The 20,201-nt window shown below is 40.8% G+C and overlaps 1 protein-coding gene across 1 annotated transcript; it reads right to left on the reverse strand.

Annotated features, from left to right (window-relative positions):
• Positions 1-9,452: 9,452 nt before the first annotated feature.
• oprd1b (opioid receptor, delta 1b) lies at positions 9,453-18,793 on the reverse strand. Its single transcript, XM_077576613.1, has 3 exons — positions 18,428-18,793; positions 16,927-17,282; positions 9,453-15,938 (listed from the first exon to the last, which is right to left on the reverse strand). Exons 1-3 carry the CDS (start codon positions 18,691-18,693, stop codon positions 15,409-15,411), a joined length of 1,152 nt encoding a protein of 383 aa, XP_077432739.1. The 5' UTR covers positions 18,694-18,793; the 3' UTR covers positions 9,453-15,408.
• Positions 18,794-20,201: the final 1,408 nt, after the last annotated feature.

A 20,201-nucleotide genomic window follows, 5' to 3' on the forward strand; every position in this document is an offset into this window, starting at 1 on the left:
AAAGTTGACTATTGAAGGTCCAGGCAGCAGGAATTAAAGGTGAAACAGCAAAGAGGATTTTAGAGTGTGGGATAATGGAAGGTGGAGTCAGATAGATGCTGACTCAGACGGGATTGAAAACAGTTGATGCAGGGAGCAAAAGAACCAACAGATGGCGATGATACAACACAACGGACACCAACCGCTAGTAAACACCAAAGGAGGAGAAGAAGAAGGTGGCGGTGCCCGCCAGTTCATGTACGTCATTACTAAGGTGCGCTGGGAGTGCTAGTAGCTAATTAGCCAAATAGCTAACTTAACAAGTTATTTATTTGAATGCCGATAAGGTCCTGTGGAACTAACCAGCAAATGTCATGTGTTTGCTTAGGAAGTCAACAAAATTGACGTCTCCTGTCAATCATTTCACAAGAAGCAGAGACCAGCAGATTTATTTGAGTCCCCCCACCAACAAAAATGGTTACACAGGGCAGCAGTTTGTATGAAAAATGGCAAGTAGTATCACGGTAATTGAACTAGCTTTATTCTGCCTAGCACACTATATTCTTACACCACAAAATGCAAAGTAGGTAATTTCACGCCATTTATAATCTCATACATTTGCTGTGGTCATAAATTGAGTTATGAGCACATCCCCTTCTTTTTTTAATTAATTAATTTTTATTCATCTGTAGGGATCATTGCACCAGTTGGCCCAACTGCAAGTGAACTCTCACCGTGAGAAATACAAATCAATTAATTTTTTTACACTCAAAGGTCCCATAGTATGAAAATGCACTTAAATGGGGTTTTCTATCAATAATATGCATCCCCGACCAGTCAACAATTCAACTTGTGCTGATTTAGGGACAGCGAAAATATTAGATCCAATGTCAGTTTTGATAAACGCATGTCACAGGCATGTTATTTTTTTTTTTTTTTTACACATTTGAAAACTATTTTAGTATGTGGAAAAGTTTAACAATATGAGACCTTTAAATCACAAACTGCACCAAAACTTTAGTGCAGTTTGTTTGATTGCATGATTGTTAACATTGTATATTATGTATTCCGTAAAGCACTTTGTCACAGCTGCAGCTGTTGTGAAAGTGCTACATTAATTAAGTATATTGAGTTTGTGTAAAATGCTATTACTCACACAATGGCACATTTCTTCTTAGTGTGCTGCACATTTCTCGGTTGAGTGGATTATTCTTGCCTCGTTGCAGTTTCCGGAAAGGGGGAGCAAAACTCCTCGCTCTTTATCTCTTTTCCTAATCAGCTCACAAGAACAGAACGTTGTTTATTTAGTTAGCCGGCTAAATGTGCGCTGCAGATGGATGATACTTCTGTGTGTGAGTGTGTGTGGCCTATTAAACCATTAAGCCATTAGTACAGTATGTGCTGATTTTGAACAATTGCTTTACATCTGTCCATGATAATTACTTAAATGCGCATGTTAAACAGAAACACTCGAGGATGCAAATGATGCCTTGAGAGCTGCATGTTTTTAAAAAAAAAATAAATAAATAAAATCTGAGTTGGCATACAATAAATGCGACAGTCTAAAACCATTACTTTATGGTTTTGTTCTGTAATGGGTTATAAAAATGGGTTATACTGTAATGTTTATTCTATATGGTGAGCTACTTTTATCATCCTGCAGGAAAATGAAAATGGTTGTTTCTGAATTTGAATTTTGAAGACATTGATTTTCTTTTAGGCAATGTTCCGAATTGTCATCAAAATATACAGTATCTTCTCGTTCTTTCACGAGTCTTTCATAGCTGCGATAAATCAATATTTATGTGTTTTTTCATCACCAAACAGTAGGCTGATAAATGTGTAGCCTGGACTGATTTGGAAAGTCAAATGAAGAAAAAAAACAAACTGAACCCTTTCAATGTTGCCAGCACAAAGAAGCACATTCACACAAATATACAGATGACAGTAGTTTGTCTCACTGATAGAAAGTTTCATAATGCGTGCGGCTTTCAATGTACTTTATCGAATTAATCACAGGGGAGTCGCATGTAACTGCACTAGCACATTGTCATAATGAAGCCAAGGAAAACTAATTACGGCAGCTGGCGGCTTCGCTCAAAGCTCGTGCGTTCAGTTGCAACGTTTTGACTTGAGTCTTTTCTTTTTGCTGTGCATCTTTAACGAGCTTGTCAGGCTGCAAGTACTGATGACGCCTTCTGCAAGTTGAGCTTCACTAACAAGACACGTTCAAGTGAGTCTTGCCGTGCTTTTAATTAACTTAAAAAAAATATATATATATATTATATATATATACACATTTATAATTACGCCCTCTGACACTTGGTAATCAAACATCCATCAATAAATTTCAAGTTTGTTTGCAATTACTTTACTTTACCTTCATCATTGCTCCATCATTACAGGGAACTTATTAAACATACTGCAATTTTTTCCCGTGGTAATTAGTTTATGTGTGCGTGGGCAGAAAAAAAAAGAAAAAAAATGTAGCCTTGAGTCAAGCAGTTACCTTTGCTCTTTCATCTACCGCATTAGGCCCTTCTGTCTTTTCTCACATACCAAAACACAAATGCCCGAGACATATTTATTTTGCAATTTGTCATTTTTAGACATTTTCTAGGATTCATATTTAACTGGAAGAAAGGGGTAAACTACAATTGGGTGCATAATTACAGTATTTGGACAGTGATGCATTGCCACAATTTACCTCTATTCACCAACACAATGCACTCCCTGCACACAATCTCCTGCGCTGCTAAATTGCAAGTCCGACTTTTCCGGTTATTCTACAAGTGCTGTATACAGGACTTGCTCCAACTAAACATCACAGACATAGCATCCTGCTGCAAATAAGAGAAATGCTTTGAGCCTGTTCTTACAGGATATTAAGGTATACAGTAAATAAGTCAATTTTATTCCCAACTTTGTACTTACATTAGGTAATAATTGGCTGAAAATAACAAAAAAGCTGAGAAAGAGCAAACAAAGGCAACTGTTGTAAAAGCTCGCAAAGCACAAACCAGAATTAAAATTGCACATTGATTGAAATTGAAACTGATGAAAAATCTAATAATAATTTAAAAAATGACTTAAAAGTAACCAATTAATATCAGCCATTGTTTTGCTTTTGTGTTTCAACCGAATTATGTAACTAATGGAAATGGCCTGGACAAAATTTATAGTACCCTTAATGTTTTATTGCACACCCTTTTTTAGGGAATCTGCTATGACAGTGTTTTGGATTGGGTCATTGTGTTATGATGTTAATCATCAGTTGCTTAAAGTGGAAGTCAACCATAAACATTTCTTGACAATAATATGTTATATGTTACCTCACTGGTCTAAACATGACATTCTGATTGATATTACTTTTGTGGAATATGAGTTAAGCAGCAAAATCCAGCAGTTTTTATCCATCTTAGGGGGCGGCCATTTTGCCACTTGCTGTCGACTCAAGATGACGTCACAGTTGCTCAGGGCTCAGGCAGCGATCAATCACAGCTCACCTGTTTACTGAAGCTGATCTGTGTGATTGGTTGTTACCTGAGACCTGGGGTCCATTTCACAAAGCATGTTCAACAAACACCGAGTTGACATACAGTGAGAGAGGAAACTGCGATCATTTTGTGAATTTGAACATGTTTTTAGAAAAAAAGTGCTACACCTCAGCGGCTCCCCGTAGAGAAAAGCAGCGTGGGAGAACGTTGCTGCTCCGGGACAGTGCGTTTATTTATTTATTTTTTACTTTTTCTTTTTTTTTGTATGTGCATGTGCATGTGAGTGTGTACTCAATAATTCACCTAAAACCTTATTAAAAATCCCATACTGTTAAACTAAACCGAATACTTAAGAATCCAGCTAGAGTCGCGAGGTTGTCAGGAGACCCGAGGAAGGATCAAAGAAAAGTGAAATCCAGCACCGACCAGACATCACCTACAACCCACCGGGTTACCAACCAGAATCTTTCACCAACCCCAGAAACATCTAAATTCCAACAAATTAGGGAGACCTCAAGAGACCAAAGTCAGTGCGTAAATTTAAATGTAGTCCTTTGCAATCACAATAATATTACAAGGGAAACCTATTGAAAGGTAGCTCATTAATTCATTTCATTTAGGCGCAATCCTGCGGGGGAGAAGCTCTTTTCCTCTTTTGAGGGTTTCTTGACTCAGGGTTCTCACTAAACCTGCTTTGTGAAATTGACCCCTGAGCAACTGTGATGTCATTTTCACGACACCAAGTGGCAAAATGGCCGCCTTCTGATATTGATTAAAAAAAAATAAAACGGCTGGATTTGACTGCTTAACTCATATTCCACGAACGCAATATTAACCAGAATACTGTATTTAGACTAGCGGGGCTGCATCGAACATATTATTGTCAAGAATTTTGTTTTGAGTTGACTTCTACTTTAAAGTGCTGCAATTTTGTCAGGCCTTCAGCTTCCTTCCGAGATGGCAAATAGTATTCTTGTCTCCAATGTTTTGTTCTTAACTATATATTAATTAACTTAATTATATGTGTTTATGCCTTGTTGAACGAACCATGACCTTCAACTGCGAACGAGCATTCTGACTCGGGCAGCACATTTCGCCCCAGGATAGTTTGATAATCTCGAGATTTCTTTGTACACAGCACAGGTTTATGTCATCCTGTGCCGGATTTAGTAAGCGCATTACTGAGCCTGCTGTTTGTTTCACATTAGGTGTAGTGTTCACAGTAGGTTATTTGTACACACAGCACAGGCAACATTGTTGGTACCCTTTTTTTGTTACAGTATTGTCACTGCTACTTGGTGCATTTTCTTCTATCATTCCAGTTGCTATGCAACTTGGGTCGTAATGTTTTAAGATGAACTATGGGCTGTCTTGGCCCTCAAATATATGCAGCTATATTTATGAAGTCAGACACGCCTGCCACAATTTCCAAGGGAGTAATTATGATGCATGAAGCATATTTCTCTGCACGAGGGCTTCCATGACTTATATTGTTATTTTCATTATTATTATGTCAATTGTAATCGTGCCTTCAGTCAAAATCGAATTCATTTCTTTTCTCTGTACTGACCCCAAATACTGACCGCAAAGCTGTACTCCATGCCCACCCTTGAAAGAGAGGCCATGAAAAACAACATGAATGATTCTTTGGCTACAGGCATCATCTGCCATCTTCTTCTCCTGCAGTGGTGAAGCTTTTTTTGTGGCTCTGACACTCTGAGACATCACCATAAGGAACCGCTATCCTCTTCCTCTCATCTCCTATGTGTTCGATCAAATCGCAAGAGTGGAAGTCGGTGTGGTGGTGGTCACCTTTAGGTCGGTTCTGGAGTCCCACAAGCAGCTGAAAGAGAGAAAACAACTCTGGGGCTCTGCTGGCCGCAAATTGATGTTGGTGGAGTTGTGTCACTGGCTTGAGGGGACCAAGCAACAATATTTGGTGTGGACTGATCACAAGAATCTTGGTACATCAAGACATACCTTCCTTGGTTCTGACATTTTGTCCCACAAGGTAGAGGAGTATTCTGCAACTGGATCCAATCCCATTCTCCCTACTTCCTGTGTGGTGGCACCTAGGGGTGTGCCCAAAAATTGATTCTCAAAGGAATCGCGATTCTCATTTAGTACAATTCAGAATTGATTTTACATGTCCCAAAAACATTGATTTTATTTGAATTATTTTATACTCTCTTGCCTTAGTCTGTGTGTGCCTTTATTTGGAGCGCTGCTCATGTTGTACCTGATTTGGCCACTGAGGGGCAGCGTGGTCCATGCGGTCTAATACACTGTTAAGTTGTAGCCACATTAGAGAGTAGAAGGAAAAAGTCACTATCAAGTTATTCCAATAAAAGTTGTTTTTTTGCAGTGTGGAGTCATTCTTTTAAGTCATAAAAGTGCCGCGAGTAGCGCGCTAATTAGCATTAGCAAGTCAGACTGGAGTAGATCATTACAATTCCTTGCACATCTATAGATTGAAGCAAAAATCATTGTCAATCAAATCATTTTGAATAAAAAATCGCTCTTAATCGAAAATCTATTCTGAATCTAATCGCAGACCCAAAAATCTGAATCGAATCAAATAGTGAGACATTCAAAGATTCCCACCCCTAGTGGCAACCTTGACCTGGGACATTGAGAAGAGGGTGTGGTCTGCCATCGAGGGCAGGCATTTTGATTAGTTTATTCTACTGTATTATGCCTGAGGGCCTTGGATCCACTTCTTCATCTGCTATTTTTCTCAAGGACTAAAGAGCACTTGAGCTCCGTAGTTGCAATTTTAGCCCTCCAATCGACCACATTTCAACAAAGATGGCAAGTAAAGTATTGTTACAAATTCTTTAATGCGCGCAGAGACTTGGCGTATGAGCAATTTCAAAAAGGTTGAACAGAATTCATGGAAGCTACTTTAGAAGGACAAGAAAATGAAATGGCGCATTCTCTCACTGTTCTGATTTCCTGAACAAGTTTTTCATGGACTTCATTATTTGAGGATGTCAAAAAACAGGGATTAGATGAAAACCAAGTTCACTGACATTCGTTTAGAGTATATTTATTTTTCTTTTGTTGTTATGTCGTGTTTTCCTGTGCCCCATGTTCATTTCTTGTCCTCCACCCCCTCGTCTCTTGTACAAGTGTGCCTTGTTGTACCGTCAGTTTGCTTGTATTTAGTTCAATTTTTATTCCAATCTGTGTTTGTTCATTGTTGTTGGGGTTTAATGTCAAGCCGTGTGTCCTTGTTACTCTTTCTTTGTTACTTTGTGTCTTGCTTTTTTTATTTTTTTATTTCTTAAATTCTCATAACTGTTAATTCTGTTAGTCCTTAATATTCTCCATTAAATAGTATGAGAGCGGAGAGCGAGAGAGAGACTCCTGCCGAACGTAATTATGAGCTGATGATTTGAAACACCTGGGTTGGAGACAGGAGACACCGAAAACATGCAGGACTGCAGCTCCCTAGGACCGAACTTGCCTATCCCTGCCCTACTCGGAACACATTCGTGCCATCCTTCCCATCTCATTGATTACATCCTATTTTTCCTGTTTACGTCTACACTGCATCTGTGATAGTGACTGAGCATTTGAAGGTCAGGCAGACATGTCCATGTGTCTTATTAGTAGAGGGTACGCTGTAGTCTTAGCACTATTGCAGAAGCATGCACTGAGGCACAGGCCCTTGATTACTTCCGAGCTTCTGCCAATATAATTTGCTCTATAAAGTTTGGGAAATAAAATGTATATGATGGCATCCCGACCTGTTCTCGTCTATACAACCCCCCTTGTGATGGTGAATATATATTTGAAGTTTATTGCTGAAAAAAATTCCTATCGGCGTGCCCAGTGACACATTTGGTGGTAAATGTTTTGAGTGCTTGCCTGTTTCCATGGTGCAGAAGTAGATTGTAGGTTGTACTCTCAGCTAGCACTTGTGAGTGTGTGCACAGGAAACCAAATAGGGCATTATTAGCAAATGAATATCTCAGAAGTCCCTGCTTATTGAGCTGATTGCATCTGATCGCCTGCGGGCCATACTTGTAATTACTGCAGATTGCCTTGATATATTGAGATCCTCGTGCGGTGGACTGAGGGGCTTACCGCGAAGCCCCTCGGCAGATGACTCGGATGCTTGTGAGAGGGACTTGTGTCCTCATCTGATGTTACACGTCCGTTGTGCTCAATTACAGCGTCTTGGTCTCCACACTATTTAATTAGCTTTTCTGTGAGCTCTGCTTCGCGTTGTCAGAAGACTATCTTTGTCTTCTGCGTGTTTGTTGTTGTTCGGGTAGAGAGAATGTTGATTTTCTGAATACAGACTGGAGATCGGTGAACAGGTCCTTCGAAGGATTTATTTTACAGAATATTCCGGACACAAGCAAGTTTACAGACAAATGGCTGCAGTCCTCTCGCAAGTGTGTAGTTACAGCGGACTCAAAGCCTTCTTATACTATCTTGAAAGGCAGTATCATAAAACCCCCAACCCCCCCAACCCAACACCCCCCCCCCACCAGTCAGAAGACTATCTTTGTCTTCTGCGTGTTCGTTGTTGTTCGGGTAGAGAGAATGTTGATTTTCTGAATACAGACTGGAGATCGGTGAACAGGTCCTTCGAAGGATTTCTTTTACAGAATATTCCGGACACAAGCAAGTTTACAGACAAATGGCTGCAGTCCTCTCGCAAGTGTGTAGTTACAGCGGACTCACAGCCTTCTTATACTATCTTGAAAGTCAGTATCATAAAACTCCCAAGCCCCCCAACCCAACCCCCCTCCCACCAAACCCCCCCGCCCTCAGCTAAGACAGACATCATTCAATACACCTTGACAAATGGCCCTTTGATGTGGAAACAGACGAGGTCCTTCAGACATGACGACACAAGCAGAAATTGCGACAGCACTTACAAAGACACATCCACAGATAAAAGTTCTACTGAGGAAATAAGTAAATTAAAACAGTTATAACTAAATCTGGGCAGAAGACCCTCTTCAGCATCATATTGATTCCGTGATCATTTACTCACATTCAGTTGTCACATGGATAACCCGCAGCAAAGTTGTAAACATGCATTGCAGCCAAAAGCTGAAGGCCGACTGGGTTCTATTAAAAGAAGAATATATGCCGGTCCGGGCTCTCGCGGCTCCCAGCTGGCAAACGGCACCCAGTTTGAAGCTAAGAGCCAGCAGGGATTCCGCTCGCGTCGACACTCCGTGAAAGTCAGGCTATTTGCTTCTCGGCGTTAATGTAAAGTGTCGGGCAGATGCACATAACAGCAGGCCTCATCCATTACCAGAAAACTCTGCATTATTACTAGTTCTGCCTGAAAAGATGTTTCAAGTCTGTCTTCACAAGAAGCTCATGTTCGGTCGTTGACTCACTCTTGTCTTCTGCTTTGCAGATAAATGAGCCGCAGATCACTTAAAAGTCTTGCGGCTTCTTGCACATCTGTTGGATCGAGCGAGCTTTTCATCCTGACAAATGAATACAGTACGAGCGAACACAAAGCATTTGTGAATGCGTCAGCAAGATTTCTGTCTCTTTTTAATTAGCGCCAGTGCACAAGTGCAGACAGGGTTGGACTATAAACGCATTTAATTATGCGCACGTCATTGATGTGCAGTATGCATGCACGTGTGCCTTTCTATTGCATGTTCAATACCTAATCAGAAAGAAAGCTTTCAACCCAGAGACTTTAAAGAAAGAAGCAAACTCATTTTAGAAGCGGGACCTGTAAACCATCAGACACAGAAATTGCACTATAAGGGAAAAATATTTTTGAAAATAAGCTTGTTTTCTGATACAAATACCAACATTGTAGTTGTAATGTTTTAATGGCTTGATTAATTGTTTTGCACTTTAGATTAAAACATTGAATATCCCAAGTGCAAATGATATATTGTTAGAACATAACTACATAATGACAAACATTTCTCATCTCAATTACAAACACATTATAAATTCATGTTATTTAATTGTATTTCCATTGAAAGGCAGTAGGCGAGTACGAGGGTTGTGAAATCATGAAAAACGTCACAATGTTAGTAACATTTTTTTTTTCTCCCTACACAAAACATCTAATTATAAAATCATGTTGTCATCTTACAAGACACCTTGTTACAAGAATAAAGTCGTTTGAGAATGCAAAAATCTCACAAATGCCAGCCTAACACGAGTGAGCCCAGTAGTCACTCAATCCCTCGAGACCTGCCATTACTTAAATCACGTTATATCATAAAATAGTTGCTAGAAAAGCTTGTGAGTAATGATGGAACGAAGCCAAGACTTAAACCTTTGTAGAAGTGTCCATTGCGATGTAACAAGACATTCATGATTTCATCATTTGTCAAACTTATGCAAGTCTTACTCATCAGCCTTACTAGTGCTCATCTGAATGCATTTTTAAACGTGGTGCCTTCAATGATAATATTTTTAGTTTTCAAACTACATACAGTACACACACTATAATAGTGCCACACTTTTTTTTTTACCATTTACAAAAAAAAAATGCTTTGGAATGATGAATTTGGCGACATTTGTGGTCATTTTGCACATACTGCACACAGGCAGGACCATGTATATTTCATAAGAGCCATGATTTACTGATGGCCCCTTTGTGGCGGGTGAAAAGAATCGCGCCTTCTCCCCAGCCTCATAATAACGTTTAGTCTTCTGCTCTGCTCGCATGTATTATTGTGACATTTTGCTGAGGAGCCTTTCTTTTGTACGAGACTCCTTTATTCAGCTCGTGGAGCGAAGTAATCGTTTAAACATCCACAAGAGCCCAAAAGCAATCCAGATGAGCGATCCTTTCTAATTATTCCACCAGTAGAGACGTTGTCAGTCTTCTAACAGATTGATATTTTAGCTCTCAAATGTGTGGGCAAGTCAGATTCAAATCCAATGGAGCATATGGTTGTTATGCAAAAAAACAACAACTGCATCTGTAGGTCTGATTGGCGTGTTAAATGCATGATAACTAGTCAGCGGATGTCGTCCACATCCTTGCAAAATGAGTGTCTGTGAAAAAAAAGAAGAGAAGATTCCCAACAAATGTCACGTGACACTCACATATTCCATGTTCCTTTATTAGCTATTACCATAGCAACTATGGTTGGTTAATTGTAGTCGTAACCTACAAATGATAAAAAAAACACTTTCCCACTCATGACACAGCAAAACAAGATAATTAGAAGTAAATAAATGAACATACATGCATCTTATGAACCGTAATACAACTCCAGGATCTATTTATTTACAGCTTTTGAAAATAGAAATGATCTGATGTTTTTGTGTCCACCACCTCCAATAGTATCCCAGACGAATGACATATTGTGCTTTCAATGGGTTACTGACATTTAAGCCCGCCCCTCCCCGCTGCGATCAGCAGAAGCTGCCTCAGTGGTTCTGTTAATAGGGATGTCCTCACAGGTCACAGACGCCATCTTCCTAGTGCACAGGAATCCCTACCTGATCATACTCAATGATTATGTGTGTAACTCTCATGACACAAACCTGAATTTACATGTCAATAATATCCATGATAACTACTACAAGAACCAAAGTTTACTAGTGTGGTTCAATAAGTTACAAGACGACGGACGTATGACGCCTCGCTGGACAATAAAGCCAAAGTTTGCTAAAGCAGTTTGTACAAAAGTATCATTTTCAACAAAATACATTCATTTACAGTGGTCCCACTCGCGATTCAGCATCACTTCACCTATTCTCTGATTTTTTTTCTCAGTTTTTAAGAAAAATGGTAAATGCAGAAAAACATGTCATAGAAAAAAATGCAATCCATTTTGAACATAGAGGTAACTTAATCTTCACTGTATTTTAACCAAAGCGCTTTACCAAGCCTCCCTCTTTTGAAAACATCAATGTGTACCAATACTGTATGTAGCAGATGCGCTAAAACGGCTGCTGCATCAATCTACTTTCCTTTTTTAGTTTAAAATAGCTTACTTTAACCTCCAGATCTTTTGCTGTACAACGACACAACCCAGAGTTTTTGTTTTGTTTTGTTTTGCGTTTGCTAACGTTTTAAATTCATCTCGTCGTACCAGCTAGCTAGCGCAAAGCTAACCTGAGAGGGTTCGTCTCTCCGGTCCAAGTGTCCAAGTTTGCAAACTCCCTTCATGCTAGGATGGCATCCGAGGCCAACAGCGAAGTAACCACAAAGGTCGTTGGTACACCGTCTAGATGGACTTTATTGACTGATTGCGTAACAGTTTACCGTATTTTCCGCACTATAAGGCGCATCGGATTATAAAGCGCATCTTCAATGAATGGCCTATTGAAAAACTTTTTCCATACATATGGCATTATAAGGCGCATAGAATAGAAACTACTGTCGTGGCTGGGGTTGTGTTAAGCATCCACTAGATGGAGCTGGGCTAAAAGGAATGTCAACAAAACAGTCAGATGAGTCAGTCAGTCAATATTCATTACCGGCAATAGAATACAAACCAGCATTCTGACAACTCTTTTCACTCCCAAAACAAGTTGTCGGTAGTGCAGTAACAATATGGCTCCATATTAACAATATAACAATAACTTTTTCAAACGTTAATATCCATATTTACATTTATCTCCTAGCCTTAATCAGGCGTGGGACTACCGTTCTAACCACTGTTACTTCGGCAACGACCCCTGACTACGTTAGCCGTACTTAACCAATATTGATCCACATATAAGGTACATCGAATTAGAAGGCGCCCTGTCGGCTTTTGAGAAAATGAAAGGCTTTTATGTGCGCTTTATAGTGCAGAAAATACGGTAATACTCATTAGCCGGCTAAACATTCTTGACGCCGTGGACCCCCCCAGGTACGCATTATGTCACATGTTGCAATTCTAACATTCCTAGTAGACTAGTACATGCGACAATATGCAATTCTACACAAATTGGAAAATTCAGTTTAGGGTTTGTTTTTAACGGTCAATTCAAGTTATACGCATCAGTTATCCATCTGCTGATGTTCACTACTTGCAGTCTTGCGAGTAGTTGGGGTCCACTGTATATCAAAAGAACAATACTTCATGTTGATTAAGGCATTACCGTTTAAATTGTCATTTAGCTAAAACCTAAAACATAGAAACTCTCTTTTCATAGGGATGATTGAATACAAATTCTTAGTGACACAAGACCCATGGAGTGTTATGACCACACTGGGGGGAAAAAATCTATAATTAGGAGAAAATAAAGTTGTCATTTATTGTTAGTTTGCGTGTTTCCCCCCGATTTGGCCCTAGTACTAGTCTGGTCTTTTAGTGACAATCCATTGTTATAACATGTAAATATTCTGACTAGAGCGTAACAGCTTGATAGCACATTGCAACCAAAAATAAATATCAGCATCACTTAATGCTCTAAAATAATTATATGTCATTGTATTTACATTTGGAATATAGATCTCACCATTGTCATCAGTTCCACATTTTAACATAAAATGTGCCTTAAAAAAAGAGAAAAAAAATCCCTTCATTTAATTGTCCAGTCATCCTTAATGGATAATTCCCGCATCAGATGTAATGTGAATCGGAAGCCTCTCCTTGAGTTGTTAATGACTTTCCTCTAAGCCCGTTTGAGGTCATTGAGTGAGCTTGCTGCGCCTTCCCCTTCAAAGCATCCTGCTTTAGTGTCGGCTGAATGTCGTGCAGCCCGACCGACCACAAGACGAGTGGAAACGATGAGTCGACGGCAGATACGCCGGGAGCGGCGGTTGTTTCTACAGGTGTTTTATCCTGTCTTTGGCGAGGCACAAAACTGAAGATTTTTTTTTTGTGCGACATTGACATCCCCCTTTACCATCACAAGAATAGATTTACAGCAAATTGAATGCAATTTCCTGCAAGGCATTAGCGCATTTATGTTGCTGGATTCTCTCTATAAGCAGCAAAGTCGTCATTATGGCGCCTCTCCCTCTGCATGGGACACTCAATATACATTATAATTGACAAAAGCTCCATCTATCCATTTTCTGAAGCGCTTATCCTAATGGGTTATTGGCCATATTCAAACCCTCAACCTCAAAAACTGTGAGGCAGTTGTACTAACCACTGATATGGACGTCTCTCGGGCCCCCTTTAAGTCGGGGGCAATTGCATGGGTTGCCTGCCTGCCCAGCGAGCTGTCATCGAAAAGATTTACACATTAGTATGCACGGAACAGGAGGGGCTTTAAATGCGGTGTCATAAAACATCTAAATCATCCGGTGATGATTTGTCAAGGCTGCGCTGTTGTCATCGTCACCTCAGGTCCCCATCGTTGAAATATTAACAAGTCGTTCGTGACTAAATTGGATAAGCAGACCTCTGCGCCTTTTGGATCGATGTACTGGAGTGCGAGACAAGCCCATCATTGCAGAGTGTTTACACAAAGCTCCGCTTTTCTCCCAATATGGCACGGACCTTCCAGGCACTCTTAAAGCTGACACGCAACAATGTAGCACCCAATAGTGTGCTGCAGTGGAGACAAATCTTGGAAAGTATCAAAAACCCTTTTTGCGCTTTAAACACTGCTTGTAGTGCGTTTTGAATGCGTCCGAACCCAGGACCATTGTACAGAGAGATTCATATCATAAGTGGGGAAAAAGTGATGTTCTAGTGCTGTCATGGTGGCCACATTTAAACTCTATCGAGAAATAGCCATGATTTCGCTTTTGGGATGAGTCCAAACAACATCAAACAGATGGTGAGGGAAACAAAGAAGCTTTTGGTAGAAAAAAAAAAGAAGCTTGTTCTAGAGAGAGCATCGGGAGAATAGTTCATTTTTGTTAAAATTGGTCTATATGGGCACAAATCGCTGCAAGTGATCAGCTCACCCACAAGCCTAATGAAGACAAGCACACAAAATGGATGGACGGATGACTAATATTAATTATATTAATAAACAGATGTTGCCTAGCAACCAATGACAGCTCAGACAAGCTTTTTTTCAGCTGCTCGGTTTCATAACTCTCACCTACAATATTTGTCGTCTGTCTGATTCAATCTATTTTCGTCAGAATTACCATAACGAATTAACGTGAGGGATTTTCAAGTCGATTGAGTGTCATTTGCTCGAGTCGAAGCTATTGTTCACTGAAATGAGGTTGTAACCATTTCCACACTGACTTAGACCCCATCACGAAGCAAAAATACGTTTTTTTTTTCTTTTTTACTCCTACATGGATTATGTAGCAATTGAGGTGATGTATATATTTTTTTAATATATATATATTTTTTTTTTTTAATTGACTGAGAAGACACTTTTGGCTCGTTTGTATATAAGGTTTCGTCTCAAGTTTCTTCTCATTCACTGCCATTGACGGCTATAATCGTCAAAAATTCATTTGAACTATTTCTATTAGTTTAACATTTTTTCCACTTTTGTTAACAAGAGTATGAAATCCTAGAATTTTTTTTATTGTACATTTAGAACAGATATGAAATTTGTGATTAATCGCGAGTTAACTAGTGAAGTCATGCGATTGATTAAAATAAAAACATGTAATCGCCTCTCGCCCCTCATTTTTTATAATCTTTTTTTTTGTAATGAATTTATGGCAGTGAATGAGTTAAGCTCGATTTTGGAGTACAATTGAACTGTATATAGATTTTTTTTTGTATATACATGATTTATTTTACATGTTTCTATGTTCAGGTTTCAGGTATTCTTAAATACCTGTTGAAAGCGTAAATGTTTTTTTTCCCTTTTAATTTGTCACTCATCTGTAAGCAGTTTATAATCTACAGGCACACATTGGCACTTTTTTCAGCATCCTGAAAGACAAGCATCGATTCTCTTCACGAGGGATCCATCACGTAAAACCTTGGGCACGAGCTTGAGATAAAACCGCCAGTGGCGGAACAAATGCCAACTTTCACACTCCCGTGGTGGAGAATTGTGTGACTTCGGTCTGGGGGTCTTCCTGGATCCCCGTTCGGTCCACGCCTAGTCACGCCGGCGGTCTGCCTCTGTTGGCGGGGGCGCAGACGGACACGGGCTCCCTGGTGCTGTTGCGGCCACGGGAGAAGCTGTGCTGCTCCGTACGTGTGCGGTACGGCAGGCAGAAATCCCTGAAGCACCTCTTGAAGTTCTCATCCAGGAAGGCGTAAAGGACCGGGTTGAGGCTGCTGTTGGTGTAGCCCAGGGCGATGCACAGATGCCAGCTCGCCATCACCAGCAGGTTCTTGTGGTCGATTTTCACCATGGTTTTGACGATGATGAAGATGTGTATGGGAGTCCAGCAAATGATGAAAGCTGCCACCACCACCAGGACCATTCGGGTGATCCGCCTCAGGTTCCTGTCCTTCTCTTTGGAGCCGGAGAGGAGACGGACACTCTTTAGCCGCAGGATCATCAGACCGTAGCAAACGGTGATGACGAGCACGGGCACCAGGAAGGCGAAGATGAACACGCAGATTTTGGTCACCGTGTCCCAGTACCATTCTGGTTTGGGAAATATGATTCTGCAATCCACGTTGCCTGGGGAGAAAAACGATGGCAGTTGAATGGAGGCTCATGTGGATAGGCTAATTTAAGTTTAATAACCCAGCTCAAATGTGTTCTCTTCTACGGCCTCATTACTCCCTCAATTCAACACAAGCACCTGCCACTGAAACGACTGGAAAAAGAGGCGTTTTTGTACAGCTGAGATGACTGCACCTCAAGGTGGCAAAAGTACTTGCATTCCATTTCAATACGTAGAAGTAAAGTAAAAAAAAAAAACTGTTGTCAAAGTACTAATTCGACAACTGTACTTACTTTAAGTAAATGCTATAAAAAAAAAGTGTTGTCATAGCTTTGTTAGCATTAGCTATCTAGTTAGCTTTGCTAACTGGGTACTAGACGGACAATTTTCAAATAGTTGAAGCTGATATTTATCACAATTGCTGACAACAACAAACCATTCTGTCAAATAAGGTCACAAATGAGGAAAATCTTGCTTCCCCGATTTTGTTGTTGTCGTCGATAAAAATGAACGTTGTTACTTCCCAGGACTGCTGTGGCATAGTCAACTCTCTGCCAAGCGAGATTTTTGTTTAAAGCGCAGTTCCGTTTTTTCACCTTTTCTGATCCCCAACTTGACAAGCTGGAACAAATCAATGATTTTATATTCAAGCCAACCCATTAAGTACAATCATGTGACACTGTTTTAATAAGACAAGTACTGAAGCTTGGATAATGAATGCAATTATTTCAGACGCTTTAATTATGTTGTCATTAAGGCCAACTCAGTCTGATTGCACGAGTGATCAACAAAGTTTGAGATGCTTTGCTGGTCTTCAAAACAAAGCGAGTGGGGAAGAGTTGGCCTGAAACGGAAGTGAGGCTCGAACTCACAACCTCACTGATGGGAGATGACCACTCTACCACCGAGCCATGCCGCTCCGATACGAGCAATGAAGTAGTTTGCGCAGAGTCATAGTAGCATGCGCTATAGAGCTCCAACAATGCGTCTGTAGCTCCTCACCTTTGTCCGTCACCCTGGTAACCGCCATGATCATAACAGGTACTGCAATAACCGAGGAGAGAATCCAGATGCAGATGTTGATGATCTTGGCCTTGGCCGGCGTGCGGAAGTCCAGGGCCTTGACGGGATGGCAGACGGCCACGTAGCGGTCCACGCTCATCATGGTGAGCGTGAGGATGCTGGTGAACATGTTGTAGTAGTCGATGGCGATGACCACCTTGCACAGAAGCTGCCCGAACGGCCACGTGCTCATGAGGTAATTGGCGCTCTGGAAGGGTAAGGTGCTGGTGGCCAGCGCGTCCGCCAGGGCCAGGTTGAAGATGTAGATGTTGGTGGCAGTCTTCATCTTGGTGTACCTAAGCAAGGAGCAAAAGCACTGTGAGCACGTTGAGACTGGCAAAGTGGACACGGTTTGTTATGTCTGCTGCGGTCGGCTCCTTATTGCCATTAAAACGTAACGAGGTTAGAAACCAAACTACTGTATGGATTTTAGCCTCATTTCCTCTCTCAGCCCAATGATGCGCAGTTTTCCGCGGGATAATAAAAGCTTTTTAGATGCACAAAGCTGTGATGGTGTTACGACTGCATGAAAGCCTCTGTTCTGCCACAATGACTATAACCTCCATTAAACCGCACTTGTATAAAATGACTCCTGTGCAGGAACCCTCCAATTCTCCTCTCTCGTGTGCCGTTTTGGAGTGTTATTCCATCTTTTATTTTCTGTGCTTTGTGGCAGGCTCTCTCTTCATGATGTTTACTCCAACTGCACCATGCATATGAGCTGCAATGTTTGACCCCCAAAAAATCAATACTATCCACAGCCATTGGAGTGATTGATCATGGTGCGTTAGCCGTGCAAATAAAAACATCGATTTGACGAAAACATCCTCATGAGGAAAAAATTGTGCCGTGAGGAGGTTTTAGGCTCAGCTGGAAATTGGACTGCCTGCCTCACTCCTGGTGAATATATATTGTATGTGGTATGTGTTAGTCTGCCACTAATTCCAAAGTGGCACATAAGCAAGAGAAAAGCATAATTAGTACTTCTGTTATTTTCAGTTTTGCTTTACAAAAGATGTGTAATATAATAATTTATGGACTAGGAATGGTAATACTTAAAAAAATATATAAAACTGTTTTTATTGTATTATTGTAGTAATATTTTATTTATTTATTTATTTTTATGTGAAAATATACAGTATCAGTCAAGCCATGGGTACCAGTGAATGTGAATTAATAATAATAATAATAATAATAATAATAATAATAATAATAATAAAATCGAAAGTATAGGCTAGGATTGCTGAACTTAAAAATAATAATAATTTATCATTGTTTTTTGTCATTGGTGAAACCACAGCATCAAAAATTGTATAATAGATTATTATTTTTAAAGTAAAATACATGCAGCTTTTAATATATTATAATTATAATTATTATTATCATTATTATTAGTAGTAGTATTAGTAGTAGTATTGCAAACAACGTTGCACTTTCTTACCTGACCACGCCGTACATGACGAGGACGTTGCCCAAAAGTCCCACCACGCAGATGAGCGAGTAGAGGGCGGTGATGCACACGGCGATGACGACCCTCGCCGTGTCGCGACCCGCGGACACGCTGGTACTGTTGACCGCGTTGGTCCCGTTGGTCCAATTGGCCCCGACGCCCCTCGGCGGACCGAGCAAGAGCGCGTCTTGGAGGGTGACGTTGAAGGGAGGTAACGACACATACATGTCACCCGGAGGGAAAGTGGGAAACTCCATCGCAAAAAACAACAACAAAGGAAATATATATATTTTTTCTTTTTTTAAGCAAGGAGATTTTTTTCTTTTCTTTTTTTTGGTACACGGTGCGAACGGTGGACTACTGAGACTGAGAGTAAAATTGTCACAGCGCGTGGTACTCTCTCTCCTACGACTCTCCCTTTCTTGCTCTCTCTCCCTCTCTCATCCTTCGCTCTCCCCTCCCTCCCTCACGATTCTTTCTAGAAAGCATATGATGATGATCACATGTAATGTACAATATGTCTTAGAAGCATTAGAATTATACCATTTCTATAACTATTTATAGTTTTGTGTCATTTCAAAAACGATTTAGAGAAATTAAATATAGAAGGTGAGTCAGTAAAAGTTCCAGGACCAGTGTGACAAAAGCTATATTTCAACCCCAAAATAATAATAATAATAATAATACATTTAATTTGTAATGCACTTTACATTACAAAATACTGTGCGTTTTCCCTCCAGTGTGAGCCAGAAGATCTTTCAGTTTGCTTTGTTCAGTGCGCGAGAAGAGGCGATTAGACTCTAGGAAGTGGAAAACTTTGAGTTTGCATTTTGTATATTGTTTGTGACAACATTTCCGGAACTTTTCCGACTCATCTAATACGGAACGGAAGCGTTCACAACATTTGCTAAGAAGCTCAAAATGGAGCTCAGGCGTATCCCGTTACCACTGATCATCCTCATTTTTAGTAAAAAAACACACGATCACCTGCAGTTTGAGTGATAAAATTTTGCGGTCTGATGAGACAAAGATTGAACGCTATTGCATGGATACCAGACTTGCTTGTCGGAATCCACTGAGACAGCATATTATCTGACCAATATTATCCCAAGTGAAGCATGGTGGCAGCAGCAGCGTCATTTGAGGGAAAGATGCAGCAGTGAACTGGATGAAAACCTGCTCTTGAGCACTCTTGACCTCAGACTGTTCATCTTTCAGCGGGACACTCAGCCAAGATATTGAAGGGGAGCGGGGGCTGTGGGCCGGTGGGGTGGGGTGGGGGCGCTCCCGGCTCCTGGGGTTGCTCTCCGGCCGGTGGCCCCTGCGCGGCCCGGGGGTTGTGCCTTGGCGCTGCCGTGGCCTGGGGGGCCCTGGGGGGCTGCGCTTGCTGGGGGGCTGCGCTTGCTCTGTCCTGACGACTCCCCTCTTTGGTGGAGGTTTTCATGCATGCCAGATCCACCACTAGAGCATCTATCGAAATTCAAACACAATCTGCTTCTTCCTCTTGTCGTTGAATCGGTGGAGGCCGATGTCTGTGGATCTCACTCTGCTTCATCTGTCCTTCCTTCCTTTCCTCAGTCTCTCCTTTGGTCTCTTGAGGTCTCCCTAATTTGTTGGAATTTAGATGTTTCTGGGGTTGGTGAAAGACTCTTGTTGGTAACCCGGTGGGTGGTAGGTGATGTCTGGTCGGTGCTGGATTTCACTTTTCTTTGATCCTTCCTCGGGTCTCCTGACAATCTCACGACTCTAGCTGAATTCTGAAGTA

This window comes from Vanacampus margaritifer, chromosome 9 (assembly GCF_051991255.1).
Source record: "Vanacampus margaritifer isolate UIUO_Vmar chromosome 9, RoL_Vmar_1.0, whole genome shotgun sequence".
Lineage (NCBI taxonomy): Eukaryota > Metazoa > Chordata > Actinopteri > Syngnathiformes > Syngnathidae > Vanacampus > Vanacampus margaritifer.